The sequence below is a fragment of the Ammospiza caudacuta genome, chromosome 18, assembly GCF_027887145.1.
Source record: "Ammospiza caudacuta isolate bAmmCau1 chromosome 18, bAmmCau1.pri, whole genome shotgun sequence".
In the NCBI taxonomy this organism is placed as follows: Eukaryota; Metazoa; Chordata; class Aves; order Passeriformes; family Passerellidae; genus Ammospiza; species Ammospiza caudacuta.
Window position 1 is genome coordinate 3,807,263 of NC_080610.1, and position 25,460 is coordinate 3,832,722.

General features: G+C 53.6%; 3 protein-coding genes across 4 annotated transcripts in view; 1 reads left to right on the forward strand and 2 right to left on the reverse strand.

The window, feature by feature from the left end:
• Window positions 1-309: 309 nt before the first annotated feature.
• TESC (tescalcin) lies at window positions 310-8,235 on the forward strand. Of its 2 annotated transcripts, none has more exons than XM_058816833.1 (8): window positions 310-477; window positions 4,207-4,276; window positions 5,502-5,582; window positions 6,961-7,100; window positions 7,195-7,256; window positions 7,323-7,430; window positions 7,819-7,866; window positions 7,998-8,235. In XM_058816833.1, the coding sequence occupies exons 1-8, from the start codon at window positions 348-350 to the stop codon at window positions 8,073-8,075; spliced, it is 717 nt and encodes a 238-aa protein (XP_058672816.1). In that variant the 5' UTR covers window positions 310-347; the 3' UTR covers window positions 8,076-8,235. The 2 variants fall into 2 exon arrangements, with proteins under 2 accessions (XP_058672816.1, XP_058672817.1); XM_058816834.1 differs by lacking the exon at window positions 310-477 and adding an exon at window positions 855-959.
• Window positions 8,236-8,944: 709 nt separating this feature from the next.
• Window positions 8,945-9,957, reverse strand: LOC131565865 (uncharacterized; the record flags this gene model as incomplete). Its single annotated transcript, XM_058816947.1, has 3 exons — window positions 8,945-8,993; window positions 9,542-9,660; window positions 9,886-9,957. Coding segments are annotated over 3 exons (240 nt in total), but the record flags the coding sequence as incomplete, so codon positions are not given.
• Window positions 9,958-12,558: 2,601 nt separating this feature from the next.
• The window catches only part of FBXW8 (F-box and WD repeat domain containing 8), a 61,468-nt gene continuing 48,566 nt past the window's right edge, over window positions 12,559-25,460 (reverse strand). Inside the window, exons 9-11 of the mRNA XM_058816948.1 lie at window positions 17,634-17,807; window positions 15,087-15,203; window positions 12,559-14,075 (exon numbers count right to left, since the gene is read on the reverse strand). Coding sequence (XP_058672931.1) covers window positions 13,931-14,075; window positions 15,087-15,203; window positions 17,634-17,807 — 436 coding nt within the window. The 3' untranslated portion in view covers window positions 12,559-13,930. The remainder of the gene's footprint in view (window positions 14,076-15,086; window positions 15,204-17,633; window positions 17,808-25,460) is intronic.

Sequence of the window (25,460 nt, forward strand, 5' to 3'; positions counted from 1 at the left end):
CCTGCCTGGAAGTGCCTGGGCTGGGCAAAATTCCACATTGGATGGAAAAGTGCTGGCCCAGGAATGGAGGGTGAGGAGCCCTGAGCCCCAGGGCCCCTGACACTGACAGCTGAGGTTGCAAGATGGGGGCATCTCTCCTTTCTCCCATTTTTATTTATAAACAGGTATTTTCCTGGACAGCTGGAGGCTGGAAATGATTTCATTCCTTTCCTGTTTATATTTGGCTTTCAACAAAATAAACAACACTGACTTGCTACCTACTGCCGGTGTGCTGTGCTCTTTGAGCTGCTCCCCAACCTCTGCCTGCCCAGAGGCTCTGGTGGCTGTCCCCAAGTGCTGCTCCTGGCATGGCCCTGTGCCCGGGGCAGGGTGACACGTCCCTGCCAGGGCCGGGCGGGCACCGGGGACATGCCGGGAACCCCCAGGATACAGCCAGGGTGAGCGGGGAAAGCTGGAAACCCCCAGGATACAGCCAGGGTGAGCGGGGAAAGCTGGAAACCCCCAGGATACAGCCAGGGTGTATCCCAGGGTGCCTCCTGGGGAAGCCCCCCGTCATGGGGGGTCACCTCTGGGTGTCCCCGGGCAGTGCCAAGGCTGGGGCAGCCGGGGGTCTCCATGGGGAGCTCCCGGCCCGGTTCCCGCACAGGGACACCGGGGCATCCCCGCGCCCTTCTCGGGGGCGCAGCCGGTGTTCCCGGTGCCCGCAGCCGCTGCCGGGGCTGTCCCCGCTCCCCAGGCTCCCTCCCCCGGGCCCGGCGCTGCTCTGGGCGGGGGCGCGCAGGGACCCGGGGCCGCCGCGCCGCCGCCGCCGCCGCCGCCTCCCCCGCCGCGCCCGCCCGCCCTTAAAAGCGGCGGCGGCTCCGGTGCAGCGCCCGCGGCGGCGCTCCCGGCACGGCCCGGGATGGGCTCCGCGCACTCCGTGCCCGCCGAGATGCGGGAGCTGGCGGACCGGACGGGCTGTGAGTACCGGGGAGCCGCGGGCACCGCCCCGGATCATCCCACCCGCACCGAGCCCCCGGGGCCGCCGCCCGAGGGGACACCGGGGTCCGGCAGGGGACGCATCACCCGGGGAGGGGGGGCTGAGCGGGACGTGTCACCCTGCCCCGGGCACCCTCGATGGGGGCTGCAGGAGGTGCCAGCCGGGAAGGGACGGAGGGGGGGGCGCACGGGAAATGTCGGGAATGTCACCTGTGTGGCCGGGGGGCTGCGGGAGGTGACGCTGGAGCAGCGCAGGGAATGTCACTGGGGAGGTGCAGAGGTGTCACCTGGGCTGGGGGAGAGCAGGATGTGACAGCGGCGATGGAGCGGGGGAGAGGATGGGAGGGGAGGAAGTAGCACTGTCACCAGAGGGTGCCAGCGGGTCACCCTGGTCCCTGCTGCCACCAGCCCGCGAGCCGCGGCGTCGAGCGGCCACACGTGCGAGCCCCAGCCGGGCTCTGCCACCGCGCCACCGGGCATTGTCCCCGCAGCGCTGCTGATCGAGGGACCGGCAGGGAACGGGACGGGGTGGCCGTGTCCGTCCTGGAAGTGTCACCAGTGTCACCGCGGCAGGATCCAGCGGGAGCTCCCGGTCCCCGTGCTGCGGTGGAGGGAGGGCTCAGGGGGGGCTCTGCCCACGGCCAGAGGGTCTGTGGGGACCGAGAGGGTCTGGGGACTGTCCCCAGTGCTGCTGCTGCCCCTGGGGTCACAGCTCCCTTCATCTCCCTTCTCCTCTCCTCTCCTCGGGCTGAGCCCCCCACACTGAGCCCCTCAGGGCAGACTCAGGACCTCGGGGCGCCCGCGGGGTGCCAGCCTGGCAGCCCAGGGTGCGAGGAGGATTTTGGGGAGCCCCCTGGTCCGGGGACCCTGCAGCAGCATCTCGGGCACAGGTGGCACCTGCCATGGGAGGCTCCTCCCCGGTGCCCCGGGGATCAACGCCAGGGCAGGGTTTGTGAGGGCAACACCCAAAAATCTCATGGAAAGCAGAGGAGGGAGGGCAGGGGGAGCCCACAACTCCAGGCCATGTCTGGGGTGCCCATCCTGTGCCCCCCGTGGGTATTCACAGAGCTCCCCCCGTGCTGTGGCTGCTGCCAAAAAGGGGATTTAGGGATTCACAGCCTCGCTGCTGGGCTCCGAGCTCACACAGGGCACTGCGGCCACCCTCGGTCCCCTGGGAGGGGCAGGGACAGGGCAGAGCCACCCGGAGTGCCCCAGGCTCGTTCCTTTGCCTTCTCCTGCATGGAGGGACACCCTGAGGGGCTGCTCGGGGCTGCTTCCCCTCCATCCCTCCGTGTGCTCCATCCCAAAGCTGCTGCAGCATCTCCTTAGGATGAAGCAGCTCTTCCCGGGATGCTGTGACCACCCCTGCAGCCAGGCTGGGCCCCCCCAGTGCCCCTGAGCCCCCCCTGAGCCCCCCCAGTGCCCCTTTCCCTCTGCTCAAGCAGCAGAACCCACGCAAGGCCGGGAAGAGCAAGCCCGGCTCCCTTTGGTTGAAATCCCATTTTTTCCCCTGTTAGCAGAGCCTGCCATGCTTGGACACGGGCCTGCAGCATCAGGATGCTTCTCAGGGACACCAGCAGCCTGTGCCGCCCTTGAGCCAGCCCTCCTTCCAGCAAAGCTTTTGCCTTTCCTGCAGATTTTCCTTTTTTTTTTTTTTTCTGGAGAGCAGCCGAGCTCTGCCACCTTTACAGGGACGGTGATGCTGGGAGAGTTGCCCTGAGAGAAGCACCTGGGATGGGGAAAGAGGCAGGAAAGGCTCCCCCAGCCCTCCAGGGCCAGCCCCACCATGAGCACCCAGCCACGGAGCCCAGCTCTTTGTGCTCTGGGTGCCTGGGACGTTTTTCTGAGAGTTCAAAGCTTTTTGGTGATGCTCAGGGCTTGGTGGCCCAGCTGCTCCCATGGTGACAGCGGTGGCGTCACGGCACGGAGTTAAAGGTCAATTCTGCAGGGCCAAAATTGGAAAGCAAAGTCCAGGGAAAGTTTCCATGGGACAGCAGCAGAGCAGCAGCCAGGAGGGACTGGGGGGAAACATCCAGTGGGGTCTGGGCATCACCACCTGGGAGCTGGGGGCTCAGGGGGGATAAAGGGGGGATAAAGGGGATCCTGCAGGGATCCAGGCAGGCTCAGGGCTCCCCTGGCCCATCCCAGATGGGATTTCCAGGCTCTTACAGAGAGCTCTGAAGGCCCAGCCCCGCTGATCAATGCAGCTGCTATTTCCAGGCTGTGAAGCAGCAGTGGGCAAAGCAAAGGACATTATTTAAACATCATAAAAGGCAGCGAGGGAGGCAGCTCAGCCCAGCTCTGACCCTGCTGGCTTGCTGCAATTAACCCTTTGCAACCCCTTAAGGTGGTTTTATGTGTCTCCCTGGTGCCAGGAGTGGCTGATTTGCAGCTGCTGGGGCTGCAGGAGCCTGGGGGTGCCCAGACAGACCCCCAGCCCACAGAGACACAGCTCCAGAGCTTCCCTGGCTCCTGGGAATGGCTCTGTCAATGTTGGCACAGGAGTCATGTTCTAGGGGGTCAGAGCTTGGTTACAGCCCCAGGAGAGCAGCAGGAGGAGATAAACTCACCTGTGCTGGGGGTCAGGGCAGTGGGGAGGTGCTGCTGAGCCCCAGCACTCAGGGGGCTCGCAGGGAGCTGCAGGTCCCCCCTTCCAGCCCTGCCCTGGGATGGGGTTGGTGCCCCCATGGGTTGTGGCTCACCCTGAGCAGTGGCAGCGATCCCAAAGCCAGGAGTTGATTTTGGGGGCTGCTGTGCCTCCTCTGTGTCCTTTCCCCCTTCCCTGGCTGCTGTCAGGGTTTCTGATCCCAGAGTTACCTCCTGCAGCAGCCGTGGCTGTGCAGGACGTGGAGGAACCTCCTGGCTCCAGGCAGAGCTGGGGCAGGGGGAGAGGAGGAGCTGCCTGGGCACAGCTCTGCCCACGGTGCCAACAAGCCCAAAAATGCCAATCCTGCTCCAGAGGGCTGGCACCAGGATCCTGAGCTGGGGAGGGATCCCACTGTGCCATTCCCTGCCGTGCTGGGCCAGGGAATTCCCTGCAGACGGGACAGGGAACAGCCCAGCCCTTGGCACGGGGCACAGGGACACAGAGGGACCTGCAGGGTGGCACCACAGGGAATGGGGGTGGCACAGCTGTGCCCAGGACCCTGCCCTGCTGCTGGGGGGTGGGACAGGCACAGAGGGGTCCCCCAGGGTCCCCCCCTGTCACCTCTCTCCTCTCCCTGGCAGTCACCTCGGAGCAGATCGAGCACCTGCACCGGCGCTTCAAGCAGCTGAGCCAGGACCAGCTGACCATCCGGTAGGGAAGGGGCAATGCCAGCCCCAATTAAATCCCAGTCCCACTTCAATCCCAGCCCCAGGACAATGCCAGCCCCACCACTGAAATCCCAGCCCCAGGGCAATTCCCATCCCATTTAAATCCCAGCCCCAGGACAATCTCAGCCCCACTGCAATCACAGCCCCACAGCAATCCCAGCCCCATTACAATTCCCATCCTGTGGCAATTCCAGTCTCACTGCAATTCCCATCCTGTGGCAAATCCAGCCCCGGGGCAATTCCAGTCTCGCTGCAATCCTCGCCCCATTACAATTCCCATCCCGTTGCAGTTCCAGCCCCACAGCAATTCCAGCCCAATTACAATTCCAACCCTGCTGCAATCCCAGCCCCAGGGTGATCCCGGCCCTTCTGCAATTCCAGCCCCACCGAAATTCCCATCCTATGGCAATCCCAGCCCTGCTGCAATTCCAGTCCCATTACAATTCCATTCCCACTTCAATCCCAGCCCCAGGGCAATTCCAGCCCCACTGAATTCCAGCCCCAGGGCAATTCCAGCCCCACTGCCAGGGCCACCCCCAGTATCTCCCCCTTCCCTGAGCTGCCCAAGGTGCTGGTCCAGGGCTGGAATTCTGTGTCCTTCCCTGAGCCATCCCTGAGCCAGCTCCTGCAGCACAGCCTTGCAAATATTCCAAGGAAACCACACAATAACCCATTGGCCTGGGAGCAGGGGCATTCTGACAAACATCTCATCACCCCCCAGCTTTAAAACCAGTTCTGGGCAGGGAAGAGGGGTTCGCAGGTGCTCCTGTCCCTCTCCTTGGTGGCTGCACAGGGAATTGGGAGAGCTCTGAGCTCCTCCTGCTCCCCAGGGTTATTTCTTGGCTCTTGGTTTGCTTTATAAATCCCAGAGATCAAAGCCCAGCACGAAGCTGAGGGGAGGGTGGACAGCAGGATCTCCTGGGTGAGCCCTGCTTGAGGCCTTTTCCTGGGAAAACTCCAAAACCCACAGCAGGTGGAGCCATGCAAAGAGCCCTGGGGTCATCCCAAGAGCTTCCCCAAGACCCATCCTGGCGGGACAAAATCCCTGAGCGCAGACTTGCTGTCAGTCTGAACGGAAGAAAGAAGGGTTTTATCCAAAATCCCTTTATTTTTCCTGCTTTGGAAGGGAGGGTTGGGTCTCTCGGGGCTTCCCTTCTCCCTCCTCCCCATCTCCCTCACACCCTGGGCTCTCTCTGTGCCCTTTGCAGCAAGGAGAACTTTGACAGCATCCCCGACCTGGAGTTCAACCCCATCCGAGGGAAAATCGTCCACGCCTTTTTTGACAAGCGGTGAGAGCCCCCAGCATGCAGGGAAGGAGGATTTATCCTCTGGGAATGGGGAGGGGCTGGGCAGGGACCTTCCCCCTAAAGGCTGGGGTGGAGCTGGGTGGAAAATAAGACATTTAAGCAGGATTTTAGGGATAAACCAGTCCTAGGGCTTTGCTGGGGGTGTGATGATGCTGGGGCAGGTTCCCCGTTGTCACCTCTGTAGCAGGAGAGACACCAGAGACATCAGTAGAAGATAAAGGGCCGACTCTTAGGGCTTAATCCAAGGTTTTATTCCAGGAGTCCCAAAGGAGCCCCCACACCTCAGGGGGCTCCAGCTGAGAGCCCTGGGAGAGGTGCCAAGGTTACATTGAAAGGGAGGTGGAAACCCAAAGTTGAGAACATTTGCTGACCAATGAGTGACCCTGAGGGATGGATACTGGGAAATTGCCTTGGTTTGGACAGACAGGAGTCTGCTGAGGAAGGCAGGAACCTCCCTTGAAATGGAGAATGTAAACCCTCCCCACCCCTCTGAATTGCTACAAATTTTAAATTTAGGGGCTCTTAGGCAAAAATATAGGAGCAGGAAATAACAGTTCTTTATTAGGGAAGCAAAAAAAAAAAAAAAAAGATAAAATAAACAATGCAGTGCAGTAGAACAACAGTGACAGAGTCAGAACCCAACCTGACACCCTGTGGGTCAGGGTGTTGGTGGCAGTGCCATTGGAATTGTGGCTCAGCCCTCCTGCAGTGTCAGGGGTGGTTCTGCTGGAGCAGGGATCCTGTAGAGAAGGATGGATTCTTCCTCTGAAGATCCAGTGGGAGAAGAGGCAGCTGCTGTTCCTCTGGGGAATCCCGTGGAGAAGCTGGGCTGGTGTTCCAGGATCTCAGATTATATCCAGTTAGGAATGCTTGGCTCCTCCCTCTGGGCTCACATCTCCCAATGGGATGCTGTAGTTCTTATCAGCCATGCAGGGACATTCAATAGCTGTTATCAGCAATGTCCCCTCCCAGGGAGGTGTGAATGTGGTCACTCAAAGAGAGAGATAAGGCAAACTGCCCACTTGACAAAGGTAATCTGCCATACAGATGGTAATGGAAAACATCTTGCATTGCAATCTGGAACAGAAATGGACATTTAGGACAGAGTGTGGGGTAACACTTGTGGGGCTGCCCCCTGGCCTCTGGCTGATTACTCGATGTCCTGGACAGAAAGTTCTGGCTGGAGGGGATGGGATGGTGAGTGACTGACAGAGAGCCAGGGTGGGGATTTGGGGATGATCCCAGCAAAGGAGAGGGATTATACAGGTACAGGGGCCAATCTGGTATAAATCATTTGGGATACAAAACCAAACCTATTGCAAAGTATAAAACCACACCACAACACCCAATCACCCCCCAGGAACCTGCGGCAGGAGTCGGACGGGCTGGCAGAGGAGATCAACTTCGAGGACTTCCTGACCATCATGTCCTACTTCAGACCCATCGAGATGAACATGGACGAGGAGCAGCTCGACCGCTTCCGCAAGGAGAAGCTGAAATGTGAGGCTGCCCCGGGGCCAGCCTGGGCTTGGGGCTGCTGGCCAGGGGCTGCCCTGACCCTGCTGTCCCCTCCTGTCCCCTGCTGTCCCCCCAGTCCTGTTCCACATGTACGACTCGGACCACGACGGGAAGATCACGCTGCAGGAGTACAGAAATGTAAAGTTGGGTCCCCCCTGCCCCATTCCCCATCCCCAGGCCTGGCCTGAGCCTCTGCCCTTGCAGGTGGTGGAGGAGCTGCTGTCGGGGAACCCTCACCTGGAGAAGGAGTCGGCTCGGTCCATCGCCGACGGGGCCATGATGGAGGCAGCCAGCATCTGTGTGGGACAAATGGTGGGAGCCTCTGCTGGGGCCTCCTCTTGCTCTCAGGGGCTCTGCTGGCATCACAATGGGGCTGGGGGTGTCCCTGCTTCCCAGGGCACCCACCTGTGCCACAGCAGCTTTGGCTGGAGGTGTTTTTTGCAGGTAGCAACTCCCAGGGTGATGTTTGCTCATGAGAGAGGGATCAGCAAACAGCATCCCATAAACCCCCATCCATCCTCACTGCCTATGGAAAGGGCTGCTCCTGGCAGCTGAGGGGGTTTGGGAACCACTCTGGGGCTGGCCATGGGGCACAAGGCAGGAACCCGTGGGGGATGTGTCCCTCAGCCCCAGGGGACATCCCTGGGCCACCACTCCCCATCACCCTGGGGCAGCTGCGATGTTTCCTCTCACTGAGCAGGGCCCGGACCAGGTGTACGAGGGCATCACCTTCGAGGACTTCCTGAAGGTCGGTGACACCCCGGGAGGAGGGGCTGGGGCAGGAACAGGAACAGGGACAGGGGCGGGCACAGGAGGGACCGGGATGGGCACAGCAGGGCCGAGGTGTGTCCCTGGTCCCCTCACCCTGTCCCCTGGCAGATGTGGCAGGGCATCGACATCGAGACCAAGATGCACGTCCGCTTCCTCAACGTGGACACCATCGCCCACTGCTACTGAGAGGGGAGCAGGAGGAGGAGGAGGAGGAAGAGCAGCACCCAGCAGCAGCTCCATGTCCTGGCACTCAGCTCTGCCCCACCCGTGTGCCTGTTCCAGGCTGGGGCTGCCCTCTAGAAACATCAGAGGCTTTTATCTGTAATAAAAGATATTTCTCTTTTTAGTTCTTGCTGAGAAATCTTCCATTCATCCATCCATCCATCCATCCATCCATCCATCCATCCATCATCCATCCATCATCCATCCATCCATCCATCCATCCATCCATCCATCATCCATCCATCCATCCATCCATCCATCCATCCATCATCCATCCATCCATCCATCCATCCATCCATCATCCATCCATCCATCCATCCATCCATCCATCCATCCATCATCCATCCATCCATCATCCATCCATCCATCATCCATCCATCCATCATCCATCCATCCATCCATCATCCATCCATCCATCATCCATCCATCCATCCATCCATCCATCACTCCGTGTTTCCCTGAGCAGAAACCCTCCACAAATCCTGGCTGCCCCACAAATTTGGGATTTTAGCCTCTGCCAGCTACTGCTGTGGGGAAGGAGCTGCCCAGCTCGGGCTGATCTCAGGCCATGGGAGGGGCAGGGATGGGGATGCTGGGGACAGGAGGTGACAGCAGCACCTGCAGGGACAGCCCCGTCCCACTCTGCATCCTGCAGGGGATGTGGAGGCAGCGACACAAGGAACATTCCCGGTTTAATCCCAAAGCAGAGCAGGCGGGAGGAGCCCAGCAGGCAGCAGGGACGTGGGGACACGGGCTCCTGGCAACCAGGTGGCTTCTGCCCCCTCATGTTCCCGCAGGAACAAGGCTCGGGAGCCGGGGGTTGTTTACTGCCGTTAATGACTCGATGGCTCCAGGCGGGTTCTGTCTCTAAGGCAGCCCGGGCTGGGGAGGGAGGGAGGCAGGGAAAAAAGGGCAACGGCTATTTTTAGGAGAGCAGGGAAAATTTATTTGTTTTATCAAAAAAAAAAAAACAGCTTCCCCTGGTGACAGGGGCAGCACAGCCGGCAGGTGAGGGGCTGGGCAGGGATGGGTGTGGGGCCACCGGCCCTGTGTCACCTCTCTGTCCCTCCCTGAGTCACTCCTGTGTCCCTCTGTCATCCCTCCGTCCATTCCAGTGTCATCTCTCTGTCCATCCCTCTGTCACCCCTCTGTCCCTGTGTCACCCCTGTGTCCCTCCCTGTGTGCCCCCTGGCTCAGGGCAACATTTCCTCCTTCTTTTTCTCATTGTTGGGGTCTCTGCTCAGCACCCCCACACTGAGGGCATATTTAGGGTTTCTGTCCCCTCCCAAGTCCCCGTGTCCCGCCGGAGCTGAGCCTGAGCAGCTCCTGGGGCCCAGGGAAGGACAAGGACAGCGCTGCCCTGCCCCAGGGACCGGCCCGGGGCTGCCCTGGGGATGGAGCTGATCCCAGGTCCCCTGGGAATGTCTCACCTGGGAATGTCCTCCTGGGAATGTCCCACAGGGCGATGGGACAGTGCTGCTGGTGGAGCTGGGCTGGGCTGGGCCGGGCTGGGCTGGGTGGGGATGGAGCTGGCACGGTGGGATGGAGCTGGGATGGAGCTGGGATGGAGCTGGCACGGTGGGATGGAGCTGGGATGGAGCTGGGATGGAGCTGGCATGGAGCTGGCACGGTGGCATGGAGCTGGCACGGTGGGATGGAGCTGGGATGGAGCTGGCACGGTGGGATGGAGCTGGGCACGGTGGGATGGAGCTGGCATGGAGCTGGCACGGTGGGATGGAGCTGGGATGGAGCTGGGATGGAGCTGGCATGGAGCTGGCACGGTGGGATGGAGCTGGGATGGAGCTGGCACGGTGGGATGGAGCTGGGCACGGTGGGATGGAGCTGGGATGGAGCTGGCACGGTGGGATGGAGCTGGGCACGGTGGGATGGAGCTGGCATGGAGCTGGCACGGTGGGATGGAGCTGGGCACGGTGGGATGGAGCTGGCATGGAGCTGGCACGGTGGGGCTGGGAGGGCACGGTGCGGACGCAGCTCCCAGCTCTCCTGGCGGAGCCATTCGGGCCCTGCAGGGCTCCTGGTGCTGCCTCCCAGCCTGGGCTGCGTTTGCAGAGCTCCGGGATTCCGTCCTTGGGCCCCTCTGGGCAGCCCCATGACCACCACATCCTCCTCCTCCTCCTCTTCCTCCTCCTCCTCCTCCTCCTCTTCCTCCTCCTCCTCCTCCCCCTCCTCCTCTCCTGTAGCAAACCCCCAGTGCTCCCTCCTCACCCCATGCATACAAAGCCCCGACCCCCAGCTCCTCCCCAAATCCAGGATTCCGCAGCCAACCCAGGCTCCTTTCCCTGTTTTCCCACTGAAATTCCCACCCAGACACTGCGGGACCACTCCAGTCCCTGATCCAGCTGCAAGCCCCGAGCTCCCATCGCAGCCCCGGGGTCCTGCAGGGTCCTGTTCTGCCCCAAATCCCCGGCTGGGGCTGCAGGGGTCAACACGAGCTCAGGGTCCCTCTCCCCATCCACACCCCGATTCCCTCGAGGGATCTTCCCAGAGGATCCCAGCAAGGGCAGGGAGGTGGAGGCCAGGAGGGGTGAAGAGGATGGATGAGAGGGTAATTATTATCCCTTGAGTTAATTAGTCATTATAATTAGCCAATTATAATATATTAATAATATACATAATATCGACTATAAAATATATATTATATATATTATAATATATATAACCATTATAATATAATTAGCTGCCCCTGATATTCTAAGGGGCAAGGAAAGCAAAGGAGGTTGGGAGACAGAGGCAGGACCCAAAACCAACTGGCTGCAGCGTTTTCCATTTGCGAAAAACGCCAATCACTTGGTTTTAAAATTTTAAAAGTTTAATAGTAATAAAATGGTTATAAAAATAGTAATATAATTAGAGTGATAATAATTTGGACAATTAGGATTAGGACAATACGAGACAATAAGAAGAAAGAGTTAGGGACAGTCCAGGTACCTCTTTCTGGGCAAAATAAGCCCAAAAAAGGGCCCACCTTAACAGGGGATTAACCCTTAAAAGCAACAGCTTGTTGCATATTCATACACCTCATCCATGATACATAAATTCCATTCAAACACAGGATTCTGTCTGGTCATGGTCAGCTTCTTCCTCTGAATCCTGACAGCTCTTCAGGGCTGAGTAAGGTGAGAATAAGTTCATTTCTTCTGATAATGGAGCAATAAATTCTTTTTCTCTGAAAGATTTTGGTGTCCTGTGGCTGCTATCTCAGTGCAAGTACTCTCTTTAAAAAAATATCTCACATATACAGTTTCTATTTTAACATTATGTTACAACCTAAAACTATATTTAACACACTACTTAAGAAAATTAACACGGCACAACTTTCTTTCACTATTACATGTGTTGTGTTAGAAAGTAATGCTGTATTAATTCTCTTAAGTAGTGTGGTAAATATAATTTTAGGTTATAAATATAGAAACTATGCTATATAGGATACTTTTTTTAAAGAAAGGACTCTCGCTGAGATAGCAGCCACAGGACACCTGAATCTTTCAGAGAAAGAGAGTTTATTGCTCTCTTATCAGAAGAAACTAACTTTGTTAGGATTCGAAGAAGTTGACACTGCCCAGACAGAATCCTGTGTTTGAATGGAATTTCTGCATCATGTATGAGGTGTATGAATATGCAACAGGCTGTTGCTTTTAAGGGTTAATCCTCTGTTAACGTGGGTCCTTTTTCGGGCTCCTGCTGCCCAGAAAAGGTATCTGGACTGTCTGTAACTCTTTGTATTTGTTGTCTCATATTGTCCTCATTCAAACTGTCCAAATTGTTATTACTCTAACTGTATCACTGTTTTTATAACCATTTTATTACTATTAAACTTTTACAATTTTAAAAACAACTGATTGGCGTTTTTCACACCCTCCAACAGCCCCAGACACCCACATGAGCAGAGTGAGTCAAACACGCACACAACCGCCCTCTGCTGAGGTACAACCTTCCTCAATTAACTGCATTAATTAACAAGGAGAACCCCAAAGGAGCACCCCCATGGGGACAGAGGGACACTGGAGCTGCCCAGAAAGGGAACAGGGGCTGCAGTGCCCATCCCGGGACAGCCTGGCACGGCACAGCCTGGCACGGCACAGCCTGGCACGGGCAGGAGGAGAAGGAGACCCTGGGAAAAGGAAAAGGGCACTGCACAAACTTATCGGCTCCTTGCAGCAGCCAGAGTCGGGAGAACAAAGCTGCTCCCAGATAATGAGCAGAGATAAGGGGAAGGGAGAACAATGAGCAACCCCCAAAGAGAACAATGAGAACATCGGAGCAACCCCCAAAGTCACCCGTGCTACAGAAACCATGATTTATTTGCCAGGTTTCAGCTGAACTCTTGTCCAAACTCTGCATCCATGACACTTCTGCTCTTCCAGGAATGGAGGGAGGGAGCTGGCTTCCCAGAAGGGTAAAGAAATAAAAAATAAAAGACCAAAGCTTTATGAAAGATTAAATTTATTGGTCAGACAGAATGGTTTTGCCCCTTGCACTTTTTGTGTATCTAACACACGGAAAAAGGTAACTTAAATGCCTAAACTGTGATATTTTGGCCTAGGGGTCATGGGAAAGCACCCCAAGGCAAAGAAGGAAAGCAGTGAAACCCATCTGTCTGCAGGGCCAGCCCAGCCCCTCTCCTGCAGGTCTGGGCACATTCCTGCACCCCTCCCTCAGCTCACTCTGATTCCATTAACCCAGGATAAAAGGTGCTGTAAGTTAAAACTTAATCTCAATTTAAACAGAACTGACACAGCTTTGGTTTGCACCAGTCACTTTACAAGGGCAAATCACAATAAAATCATTTCAAATCAGCAAAAAGATCCATGCAAGGCTGGAGCCTTTGTTCCCCAAACTGGTTTTACCTGTCATTGGTTTTACCTGTCTGTCAGTGCCACCTGGACTCAAGGTAAAGCCTCACTCCTCATTTCCACCTGAGCAGCACCTCCTGCCCCTCAGCTGCTGCTTCCCCCCAGCTCTGGGGCTCAGCACCCAGGAGGGCACTGGGGCCACCTCATCCCCTCTGCCCCATGACCAATTCCCAGCTTGGAAGCAGGGACAGCACTGCAAACCCTCCAGGTGCTGTGCAAGGACATGATCCAGCCAGGAACACCCCTGAGTAGCTGAGCCAGCCCTGTGTCCCAGTGAGCAGGGCTCAGCTCACCCTAAAAGGCTCAGGAACAAATTTCCACTGACAGATGTACACAATTAGAAAACAGCTGATCCAGGATTTTAAAGAATTAAAAAAATAAATTGTTCTAAAATAACTTTGATGTGTGTGTGTGCCCTGCTGAGTTCCCAAGCATCCAGCCTGGCCTAGGGAACCTTCCCCTCCCTCTCTCCATGCCAAGCCCTCTCCCAGCCTCTGTAACCTTTTGTGCCTGCTGTTCCCAGGCACATCCCAATGCTCTCCAAGGAAAACAAGAACCAGCAGCTCAATACCAGGACAGACATTTCAAACATGTGCCTCAGCACATGCTTTTTTCCAATCCTTGGTGATTTTTTTTCCCTCTTGGGGTAGGCAAGAACTCCTCACTCAGAGATCTCCCACCCCTTCAGAGTCCCACTCTGGCTTCCTGAGCAGGATGGGCCCTGCAGCATCTTTCCCACAAGCAGCAGGAATATTTTTGCTCACCCTGCAGCGCTCCCTTTCCTTTCTCAGCCTCTCCACTCGCCCAGGCTGGAGTTCTGGACATGTCCAGAGTGACACACTGCAGGGGCAGCCCTGCCCTGTTGGGGTTCACACCCCAGGGCTTTCTGCAGCCCACCCCAGCTCTCGGGTGCGTGTCCCACAGGGGTTTTGCCGTGCCCTGGCCCTAGATGCTGTCGTAGGGCACTGCCAGGCCGATGTTGTAGCTGTAACCTGACACCTCGTCGTAGGAGGAGCGGCAGATGGGGAGGACGCTGTCCACGGCCAGCTGGTCCACGGAGAAATCGTAGGAATAAATCACCCCTCGGTACCTGCGTGCAAAACAGCCAGGACACAGCAAATCACCTCAGTGGGAAAGGGTCACAGATATCTTTTATGAAAAATCCTTTCCTTAGGATTTTTCCTGCTGAGAAGCTGAGAAGCCTCAGGAACAAAATGTGAACATTGATTATCTGCTGCTGTGGAATGCAACAGGTGCATCTGGGATTGGTCTCACGTGGTTGTTTCTAATCAATGGCCAATCACAGTGAGCTGGCTTGGACTCTCTGTCCCAGCCACAAACCTTTGTTATCATTCTTTGCTATTCTATTCTTAGCCAGCCTTCTGATGAAATCCTTTCTTCTATTCTTTTAGTATAGTTTTAATGTAATGCGTATCATAAAATAATAAATCAGCCTTCTGAAACATGGAGTCACATCCTCATCTCTTCCAGAATTCAAGAACCCCTGTGAACACCATCACAGGACAGCAAACAGAGGAATCACCATAAAAACCATGGGAATGGGAAGAGCTGGATAAACCCCCGTCCCCTGTGCTGAGCCCTTTGAGCAGGGAAAGCTCCCCCAGCCTCCTCCCAGGGCTGGTGAATCATCCCCCAGCCCTGCAGAGACGTGACTGTCATCTGCTGAAACATCTCCGGGCCCTCCAGCACGGGGGAAGATAAATACATTTGATAGTTCAATTAGCACTAACAGCCATTTGAGATGCAAATACCAAAACCTGCAGCTTAAATGCCAGTAGTTTTCCTTCAGGAGGAGACAGCATTACTAATATTTCGAGTATGGAGAGGGCTGCATTCCCTGCCTGGCTTCAGTGGACTTTATGTTCCCCTGCTGAGAAAAAAAAAAAAAAGCTTTTTTTTGTGCTCAATCAAATCAAGAGCCAATTCATTGCTTGTTTTATAAACCTTACCCTTAAAGTTTTTTAATTTTAGTTTTTTGCTGCTTTTTTAATTTTAGTTTTTATACCCTCTCTGGGTGATGACTCAGGTGCTCAGGGTGCTATTTAAGAACAAAGCACGTTGCTGAGGGCTGGTTTCTCACTTTCGGTGCAAGCTGGGGTCGTCCTCGGTGATGCTGGAGCCTCGGGGGTTCTTCTCCTCGGGGATGTTGGCAGTGATCAGGATGTGGGAGTCGAACCACACGTGGCGCACTGGGTGTCTGCAACACAACCCAGAGCCCGGCGTGAGCGGCCACCGGCGCTGGGCTCCCAAAATCCCAGAGCTGGGCTGGGACCGGCTTGGGAATAAACCCGGAGTGACTGAAACCAGCAGCCAGAGGCGGGGAACCCGCCCTGCCGGCTCCTCCATCCCGCATCTTCTATCCCCATCTAGTGGGCTCTTCCCAGAACGCACGGGGAGGCCGGGAATGCTGCTGGAAAGGAGAGCAGAGCCTGGGAGGGATGGATGGATGCAGGCTGGGCTGGGCTGGCTGCCCTAACATCTGCAGCAGCCCCAGGAAGGGCAGGATGCTTCCCAAAAAAAGGGGAAGGCCACCCCACACACCCTGCACCGAGCTGGTTTACAAATGCACAAGCTGAGAGCCATGGAGTGGGGAGGGACCCCCAGGGATCACTGATCCAGCCCCTGTCCCTGCCCAGACCCCCAACAACCCCACCCTGTCCATCCCTGGCAGTGCTGCCCAAAGGCCCCTGGAGCTCTGGCAGCCTCGGGGCCGTGCCCATTCCCTGGGCAGCCTGGGCAGTGCCAGCACCCTCTGGGGGAAGAACCTTGCCCTGAGCTCAGCCTGAGCTGCCCTGGCCCAGCTCCAGCCATGCCCTGGGTGCTGTCCCTGTCCTAGAGCAGAGATTGGAACTGTCCCTGTCCCTGTCCCTGAGCAGAGATTAGAGCTGCCCTCAGCAGCTGCAGCCCTGCTGAGCTCTGAGCTCAGGCTCCTCTCCTCCAGCTGAGCAATCCCAGTGCCCTCAGCTGCTCCTCCAGACCCTTCCCCATCCCCATGTCCCTCCCTTGGACACTCCAGTCAGGTCCTCACTCCTTTCCCTCCCACTGGGGAATAACTGAGCCCAAACCCAGCAGCAGCACTGTGTGTTCAAGCAGGACTCACTGCTCTCCCCAGCTGAGCATGGCTCATCTCCACACCCCAAATGTGTCTCCTGTCACCTCCCTCAGCTCCTGCTCCTGTGCTCCATTGCTGGCAGGGGGCCACAGGCAGGGAGAACAGCACACACCTCATCTAGGAAAGCCTTTTGATTGAAGTGATGCCTTCTGATTGCTCTATAGATTAAACACTGTTTTCTACCTGTTTAATCTAATGGTTTCACTTGGAGCACATCCCTGAGCTCAGCCCTGCCCTGCCTGCCCTGCTCCTGGGGCAGCACTAATGAACATGCCAAGGAGACAATCAATGGAATATTGTCCTTAATGCATCAGCCACATCACAACAGGCTTTATCATCCCCAGGGTCAGCACACAAAGTGATACCTGCTATTAATCAATGACAACTCCAGCTTGAACTTCCCTGCCTGTAAATACCTCATCTAGCTCCTCTTTGGGGAAGATGCATTAAAACTAATTTAGGAAAAACGAAATCAGGATTTATCTGTTCATTTTATGGATATCACTCAGACTTACAAGGGGCTAAACCCTCGAGTCTTTATCCAGACAAAGCCTGGGAATTGTGCTTTGATCAGGAAATTTCACTTAGCTGTACAAAGTGTCAGCTCCAGGATGCTGATCTCTGCTTGTACTTTCAGTACTGTGCTCCTTGTGCTCAGAACAAACTGGTATTTCAATATTTAAATGAGTTTAAATGCTTTGATCCTCACCATTAAGGGAATGTGTGGGTGAGGTGAACAGAGGCACAGGGATTGTGATGAATGCACTGGATGGGGACAGCCAGAACCAGTTCCTCTCCAAACGGCCAGTCCAGCATCTCAAACCCAAGGTTCCACAACTAAACAGAGCTTGGGGATGGGGAAGAAAATCCAGAGGAAAAAACTTCCCTGCTCCCCAACACCAACTGGAACACTCAGCTAATGAGTAAAAAGGCCATGACAGTGATACCTCAGGTTTGAGCTTTTCTGTTTTTCAGATTCTGTGCTGCTTTAGTGTGTGGGTCTGAGTTTCATATGTGAGGATGGTGAGCTCTCTGCACAGAGCAGGGAAACAAAACAATTCCTGCTCTAGCTGGGCACCAAGGACAAATGATCCAAATCTCAGGCCCAAGAGCACAAAAAACGTGGGCTGGAGAGAGAAAAACAAGAAGGACGGGACTTGATGGGCTGGAGTTGTTATTGGACAATTAAATCCAATATGCAAATGGAGCAGAACGGATCAAAGTGAGAGATCCCGTGAGTGGTCAAGGATTTTGTGACCATTTTGGGTTCATCCTGGGTGTAGCCCTGGCTGGGCTCTTGTGCTGCCCAAGGTAGATCTATTGAGGCGATCCTTTTAAAATCCCTACTTTATTCTTTAACTCTGTCTAGTCTCTGTTCTAGGCCAGCCTTCACAAGGCACCAACAGCTAAAGAACCCCTCAGAAACACACAGGGAGGAGACAACCCATCCCCAAATCACCCAGAACTCTCCCAAAACTCTCCCAGTGCCACATCCCCCTCTCAGCCCTGGCTTACCTGGCGTGCATCTCCCAGAGCTTGGTGGCCATGCGCTGGTCCCAGACGCAGAGCAGCCCCTCCTCTCCTCCACTGACCACCTTCCACTCGTCCATCTGCACGGAGCACACGCCCAGCTGGTGCCCCTGCACGCAGCACACGGCCTCGCCACGCCGCAGGTCAAACACCCTCACCCTGGGGAACAGGCACAGTGAGGCACAGACACACAAATCTTCACTAATTAACCCACAACTGATGTGGTGTGGTTTTATACTTTGTAACAGTTTTGCTGTGTATTTTTCCCAAATGGTTTGTACCCCCCTCACTCTACCTGTGTAATCCCTCTCCTTTGCTGGGATCATCCCCAAATCCCCACCCTGGCTCTCTGTCAGTCACTCACCATCCCATCCCCTCCAGCCAGAACTTTCTGTTCAGGACATCGAGTAATCAGCCAGAGGCCAGGGGTCAGCCCCACAAGTGTTACCCCACACTCTGTCCTAAATGTCCATTTCTGTTCCAGATTGCAATGCAAGATGTTTTCTATTACCATCTGTATGGCAGATTATCTTTGTCAAGTGGGCAGTTTGCCTTATCTCTCTCTTTGAGTGACCACATTCACACCTCCCTGGGAGGGGACATTGCTGATAACAGCTATTGAGTGTCACTGCATGACTGATAAGAACTACAGCATCCCATTGGGAGATGTGAGCCCAGAGGGAGGAGCCAAGCATTCCTACCCAGATATAATCCAGAGGTTCTGAGACACCAGCACGGCTTCTCCACTGGATTCCCCAGAGGAACAGCAGCTGCCTCTTCTCCCACTGGATCTCCAGAGGAAGAATCCATCCTTCTCTACAGGATCCCTGCTCCAGCAGAACCACCCCTGACACTGCAGGAGGGCTGAGCCACAATTCCAATGGCACTGCCACCAACACCCTGACCAACAGGGTGCCAGGCTGGGTTCTGACTCTGTCACTGTTGTTCTACTGCACTGCATTGTTTATTTTATCCTTTTATTTTTTTTCTTCCCTATTAAAGAACTGTTATTTCCTGCTCCTATATTTTTGCCTGAGAGCCCCTTAATTTAAAATTTGTAGCAATTCAGAGGGGTGGGGAGGGTTTACATTCTCCATTTCAGGGGAGGTTCCTGCCTTCCTCAGCAGACTCCTGTCTGTCCAAACCAAGGCAATTTCCCAGTATCCATCCCTCAGGGTCACTCATTGGTCAGTAAATGTTATCTATTTTAAATTTCCACCTCCCCTTCAATGTAACCTTGGCACCTCTCCCAGGGCTCTCAGCAGGAGCTCCCTGAGGTGTGGGGGCTCCTTGGGGACTCCTGGAATAAAACCTTGGATTAACCCCTGCTAAGAGTTGGCCCTTAGTACCCTCTGGGTATGAGAGAGTGTCCCCTGCTGCCTGCTGACCCAGGGCTGTCCGGGGTTCCTGAGAGGCTCCCAGAGACACATAGCTCTTCAGCTAATTAATCCAGAACTCTTCAGCTAATTAATCCACAACTGGCTGGGTGGCTGTAAGTCTCTGTCCGAAGTTTCCCTCATCTGCCTCACGATTGTCATTAAAGGGACAGAGACTGGGGACCACTGACGAAAAGGATCCTTGTCTGAAATTCTGGCCCTGTTGGAGAAAGTCGCTTGCCAAGGACCCCGAGGCCAGAGCACAGCTGCTGGCATTGCTAAGCTGTTGTTCACAGGTGTGTTTGCTGTATGCCAAACTGGGCCCAGTGAAAGGAAAAGAGAGGCACTTTGCCCTTTTTGCGACAATAGCCCTGGAATTTTTCCTCCCCTCTCAGCCTAGCTGGACTTCTCCTGAGGTTTTTGGTGGTCCCCACAGAAGACCCTCACCTGTTTTACAACCACTGTGACAGACAGACTGAGATGGAAGAAGCCTCTCCCTCAAGGACTGAGACATGAAACCCCTATGTGAAAAGGGCCCCCCACTCTTTCCAAGGACTGGGACTGAAACCCCCAACCCAGGGAAGGTGTGTGGGGGGAGGCAAGCTGACCAAAGCAGGATGGATGTTGCAGGTGCAAGCAGTGCACCAAGAAGACAATGGTTCTCACCACTGCTGAACATGGACTGTGTGCACCCTTCTTCAAATACCATTTTCCCCCCAAAAATACAACAGACTACTTTTGATTCGATTTCAAGATTCATCTGTTGTTATAGGACATGAAACAACATGAGCGCACACACCGCTGCTCTCAAGGTGAAGAAAAGGGAGGTTTATTTTTTGACTCCAACATTTATAGATTTCTAAAAGTGACAGTGGATTGGAGGGTGACAGTGCCACCTCTGCAATGACACTGGACAAACCAACAGTCTATCAAATTTCTCCTCCCCCATAAAGGAATGCAAAACCATTTACATAAAGTGCGTGAGAAAGTTTGCTACAAGAACATAAACATCAGAAGGCTTAGAAAATCTTAGAAAATCAGGGCAACAACTCATCCTCTTCCTCCATCAAAAAAGAGTATAATAAGGGTTTGAATGAACTGGAACCATGAGATATCCCTGGATGTGACCTGGTGAACTCCATCAGCTGGACATTGAAGGACTTCACCGTTCTATATTTGGTAGCTATAGACCTCCCTTTCTCTTCCTCCCTCTTTTTCTTATTCTTCCCTTTTCCCCCAATTCCTCCCCAACACATTTTGCTGTAGTCATTCAATAAAGGTACATTGATTTTTGATTAATACTGCAAGATGGTTTCCAGGATGGTTTCTACAATTCTTTTTACATAAACATCAGCTCTTGCCTGTCACCATTGAGTCAGAGATGACAGCAGCAGGATCAGAAGGCAAAGTGGCAAAAAGCCTCATTTATTTCATCCTCTCTTCTTTTATAGTTTTTTTACAGGTGGACCTGATTGGTCATTTAATCAATACATTTCACATGACTGGCTAATTAACAAGATACCCATTTGTAAACAATCTCATGAGGAAAACAAAAACAGATTATTAGAAAAACACCACCTGCAGGTTGTTTTAATATTTGGCTATCATTGTTTATCTCCAGCTCCCTAATGCTTTCCAGGCTCATTCTGGGAAAACTTATCCAGCTTTCTCTGATCAGGCTGTCACATCCACACTCACCTCTTATTATAATTAGCTGAATGTCCTCTATGGCTGTGCAATTGTCCCCTTTAACTGGGTTGATGGGCTTCTGAAGAGGAAGTAAGATCTCTTCCTCATGCTAAAACTCTTCACCTGTGTCAGGCTGGCAGGGCTCCTTGGCCTGCTGGTCACAGTCCTCCTCTCATTCTTAGAAGCCAGTGGTATTTATGGTTTCTGCACTCTTAGAATACTTCACCTGTTATTCCCAATCTTGTTTCAGTTATTCAATTAATTTCCTTGCTAAGCTCTATATGATCTTTGCTAACTGCATTTCTAACTTAGCCCCTAAATTCATTTAAGCTCTAAATTAAAATATATATCTATTTTTCACTATTTTAGTTGCATTCCTAGCTCAATCCCTTGACTCACAGAGACAGCTCTGGACATGCAGCCCATGTGTTCTCCCGGAAGGGGCTGACAGCTGCTGGGTGAGCCAGGGAGAGTCACTTGGAGAAGAGGTGCTAAGAGTCCCTAAAAGGAATTCTATCAAGGTGGTTGATATGGAAACTGAAAAGAAGAAAAGATAAATGAGGGGGGCTGCAGTTGGACATGGCTGAAAACAGCAGCAGAGACCACTCTGTGCCAGCGAGCACTGTGTGGATTTGTTGTGACCAATGAATAAATGTAAGCTTTCTGAGAAGGTCTAACAGACAGCATGCTGCTAGAATAAACAGAGAGAAGCCTTCTGAAATGCATGGTGCTATTCTCTGGGTTGTGACTGTCTCAACAGTGACAGGTTCTGACAGCACAAGGATTTGAGGTTATGGAAACACACCTGGGACAGCAGCAGAGCCACTGCTGCCCCATGGCTGGAAAACCAGTGAGGCACATCCTCCTCACCACTAAATTTCCACCCTAATTTCTGCTGTCAAAGATCTTCTCCAGGCAGACTTCTCCCACCACACCCAAAGGACCTCTGTGAGTCTTTGCAGGTTTTAGAACCTAAAGAGGGCTCTGGAGTCTCAGCACAGGAGGGACCTGGAGCTGCTGGAGAGAGTCCAGAGGAGGAGATACTGCAAGGGCTGGAGCCCCTCTGCTCTGAAGCCAGCCTGGGAGAGCTGGGGGTGCTCACCTGGAGAGGAGAAGGCTCCAGGGAGAGCTCAGAGCCCCTTGCAGGGCCTGAAGGGGCTCCAGGAGAGCTGCAGAGGGACTGGGGACAAGGGATGGAGGGACAGGACACAGGAAATGGCTCCCAGTGCCAGAGGGCAGGGCTGGATGGGATATTGGGAATTGGGAATTGTTCCCTGGCAGGGTGGGCAGGCCCTGGCACAGGGTGCCCAGAGCAGCTGTGGCTGCCCCTGGATCCCTGGCAGTGCCCAAGGCCAGGCTGGACACTGGGGCTGGGACACCCTGGGACAGTGGGAGGTGTCCCTGCCATGGCAGGGGTGGCACTGGATGGGCTTTAAGGTCCCTCCCCAAGCATTCCGTGATTCTATGAGTTATGATATAAAATAAAAGTGAAATTTGGAGAAAGCTCCTCTCTCTGTGCCTCCCAAATCATCAGCAATGCCATGAGCCATGACATACCCATGTTGGACACCCTGCTAACCCATCCCTGCCCTGCTACATGCCCACATCCACTATGGACCAGGGGTGATGATATTACCAGGATCAAGGAAAGGATTATTACTGCAAAGATTTCAGAGGAGATTTCATGTGTGGCAATTCCAAAAAAGACAGGGAATTACAGGTTCATACCCTTGACTTAATCACCAATATTCAAAGCAAGCACCCAGCAACCAGGATCTGCTTTACTTCAAAAATGCAACTATGTGGCTTGTTTTTAGGTACATCTGGTTTTTGGACATTACTGACCACCCAGACAAAGCATTTTGAAGAGAAATAAATTGAAGACTCAGCCAGAAGCAGAACTACAGACAAAGACCTTAGGATTGCCACAAGGCCATAATACCAGTCAGAGCTGATGGTGTTAAGTTTTAAACCCGGTTCATATCACAAAGGAGTGTGGGGTTTGATCCTTATTTCTCAAGATTAAGAGATAAAGCAAAGTACATGAATAAACAAAAAAATGCAGCAAGTGAAAACAGAAGGAAAGGGAAAGACTGATCTCAGGTTTGAGAAGAAGCCAGAGCAAGTTCCTCCCAGCTGATGGCCATCAGGAACAAACCCATCAGGTACACATTAATCCCAGAAAAAGCCAAAACACACTTGTTCCAACACATTAACTGTACCTCATTCCATACCCCTGCTAGGATCCTAATGGTGCTGCAAGTCCTTCCTCTCCCCTTCTCCAGCAGAGATTGCATCATCTGATTTTACAAACAACACATTGCAGGGACTCAGAGACAAGGCAGCAGAGCAGGCCAGGGCTCCAGCAGAGCAGCATCCATCTGACAGGGAGGAGAACACGCTCTGTGTGCAACAGCCCGGCCCACAGCACGAGGGGCAAGGATTCCTCAGTGCCCAGCTCCAGCAGAGAGGAGCTCTGGCTCCAGCCTGGGACAGGATGGGGTGTTTGGAAGGGCTCATTCTCCTGTGTGTGTTCTCCCAGCAGGCAAAGCTGCTCCTGTTTGGAAAGCACAGCTGGAAGCTGGGATCTGAGCGAGCCCTGCTATCCCATGAGGGAGCACCCAGCTTTAGGCAGGTGAAAATGCCTCTCCCATGCTGGCCCACCCCTGGGAGAAGCAGAGGCACACTTGGCTGCTCAGATGGGCCTTAAGGAAGAAGAGGAACCATGTTTTGCCAATCTCATGTGATGCTGCAGCACAGAGCTGGCCCAGCACGGACAGCTGGGCTCAGTGGGAGCGCTCCAGACTCATCCCAGCTCCAGGGAGCTGTTCTGGAGGCCAGGCCTGGCCCCTCCTGCCACACTGCCCTGGGAGTGAGCTCCTGGCCTTCAGGAGAGCCTGGGACATGTTTGGATCCACACCTTTCTGGGTTTGCCATATGTTTGCTTTCCCAAGCTCCCAGCAAGGCAGAGCAGGATCAGCACACGCTCCCTGCTAGGAGAGGAGGCCTCTTGCCAGAGCAAAGCACAGCTCAGGAATCAAATCAATCAGCAGGAATTTCAGATGGAAAGATGGATTTTACACATCCTACCAAAACCATTTTGTGAGCATTACTTTTCAAAATCATGGTTTTGATAAAAGAAAGGCAAATTCAGGTGAAATTGGGAAATGGCTGTATTTAATTCAAGCAGTAAGTGCTCCCTCTGGCCAGCAGCAGCCTGAGCTCCCATGGCAAGGACCCTTGTTGGGGAAGATGAAACAGGAAAGCCTTATAAATGTGATTGTCTGGCAAAAGATTTTGAGAATATGGAAACTATAAGTGAGATTGAAATGAAAGCAAGCTTTGAGATACCTCAGTTACTGAACAACTGGAAAACAATGGCATGGCCAGCTGAAGGTGATCCCCTTCTGATGGAACAACACCCTCTGCTTGCAGACAGGCCCAAGGGTCAGAGCAGACCCTGCAGCTTGGCAGAAGGGCCCAAAGAGGAGTTTTTAGGGTTTAAAATGTAACACAGTATGGTAATGTAATGATTCTTATAGGCTGTATGTAAATGCTGTAGGATTTGTATCTTGTACTAGATTGGTTAGTGAGAATCAGAATATTCAACAAAGAAGATTCATTGTATTGGAACAGGAACCTCACTCTCTTACCCTTTTACTCTCTCTTACCCTTTTACTCTCTCACCCTCTCATCCTCTCTGCCCCTCTCTTCTCTCAGCCCTGCCCCAGCTGTGTTTGGCAGCTCCCAGCAGGGCCCTGCACCCAGGCCCTTTGCAATGAACCCCAAGTTCCTGACCTGGCTCAGAGATCTCTGCTCTCTGTCCATCCCCACCATCCTACCCCCCAATACTCCAACAGTCCCTGTTCCAGAATAATGTGCCCATGCAGATTCCAGCCTCATTCCACCTGTGGATGCCCAGCACCTTCCTGCAGCACCACAGGAGGATGTGCCCTCTGAGATGCTCTGCTCCTGCCCCCTGGATGCCAAATTTATCTTCCCAACTGTGAAAAATCTTTTATGAAAAATCTTTTCTTTAGGATTTTTCTTCCTGAGAAGCTGAGAAGCCTCAGGAATAAAATGTAAACAATGATTATCTGCTGCTGTGGAATGCAACAGGTGCATCTGTGATTGGCCCATGTTGGTTGTTTCTAATTAATGGCGAGAGTGAGCTGGCTCGGACTCTCTGTGTGAGCCACAAGCCTTTGTTATCATTCCTTCTTTTTCTATTCTTAGCCAGCCTTCTGATGAAATCCTTTCTTCTATTCTTTTAGTATAGTTTTAATATAATATATATCATAAAATAATAAATCAAGCCTTCTGAAACATGGAGTCAGATCCTCATGTCTTCCCTCAACCTGAGACCCCTGTGAACACAATCACAGTGCATCACTAACTCCTTGCTGTTCTAGTGACATCCAAGCCCCTGAACTCAGCCAGTGCTAAAGCTGAGAACCCCTAAAGCTTTCTGGAGGGGAAGGGCACAAAACACTCACTCTGATATAAAGGGGAGGGATAGCAACTCCAGCTCCTCTCCTGTCATTGTGCAGGACATCAAAACTGGAGGTAACTTTACTGGGGTGCTTTGGAAAATCAATTATCTGCTTTTAGAGGGTTAAAAACCTCCCAGGGATTCAATTCCACTTGTCAAACTTCAGCTATTTCCTTTATGCTCCTTGCTGAGAAAGTGTGAGGTTTGCTCACACTCCCTATTCTCCAGGAATAAAAAAAAAAAAGCTGTTTGACA

Bases quoted from the DNA above. Each gene is read 5' to 3' on its own strand.
- TESC (XM_058816833.1), top strand. From the start codon at position 348: ATGGCCCTGTGCCCGGGGCAGGGTGACACGTCCCTGCCAGGGCCGGGC. The intron at 478-4,206 runs GTGAGCGGGGAA...TCTCCCTGGCAG, and splicing joins ACCCCCAGGATACAGCCAGG to TCACCTCGGAGCAGATCGAG. The intron at 7,257-7,322 runs GTAAAGTTGGGT...CTGCCCTTGCAG, and splicing joins CGCTGCAGGAGTACAGAAAT to GTGGTGGAGGAGCTGCTGTC.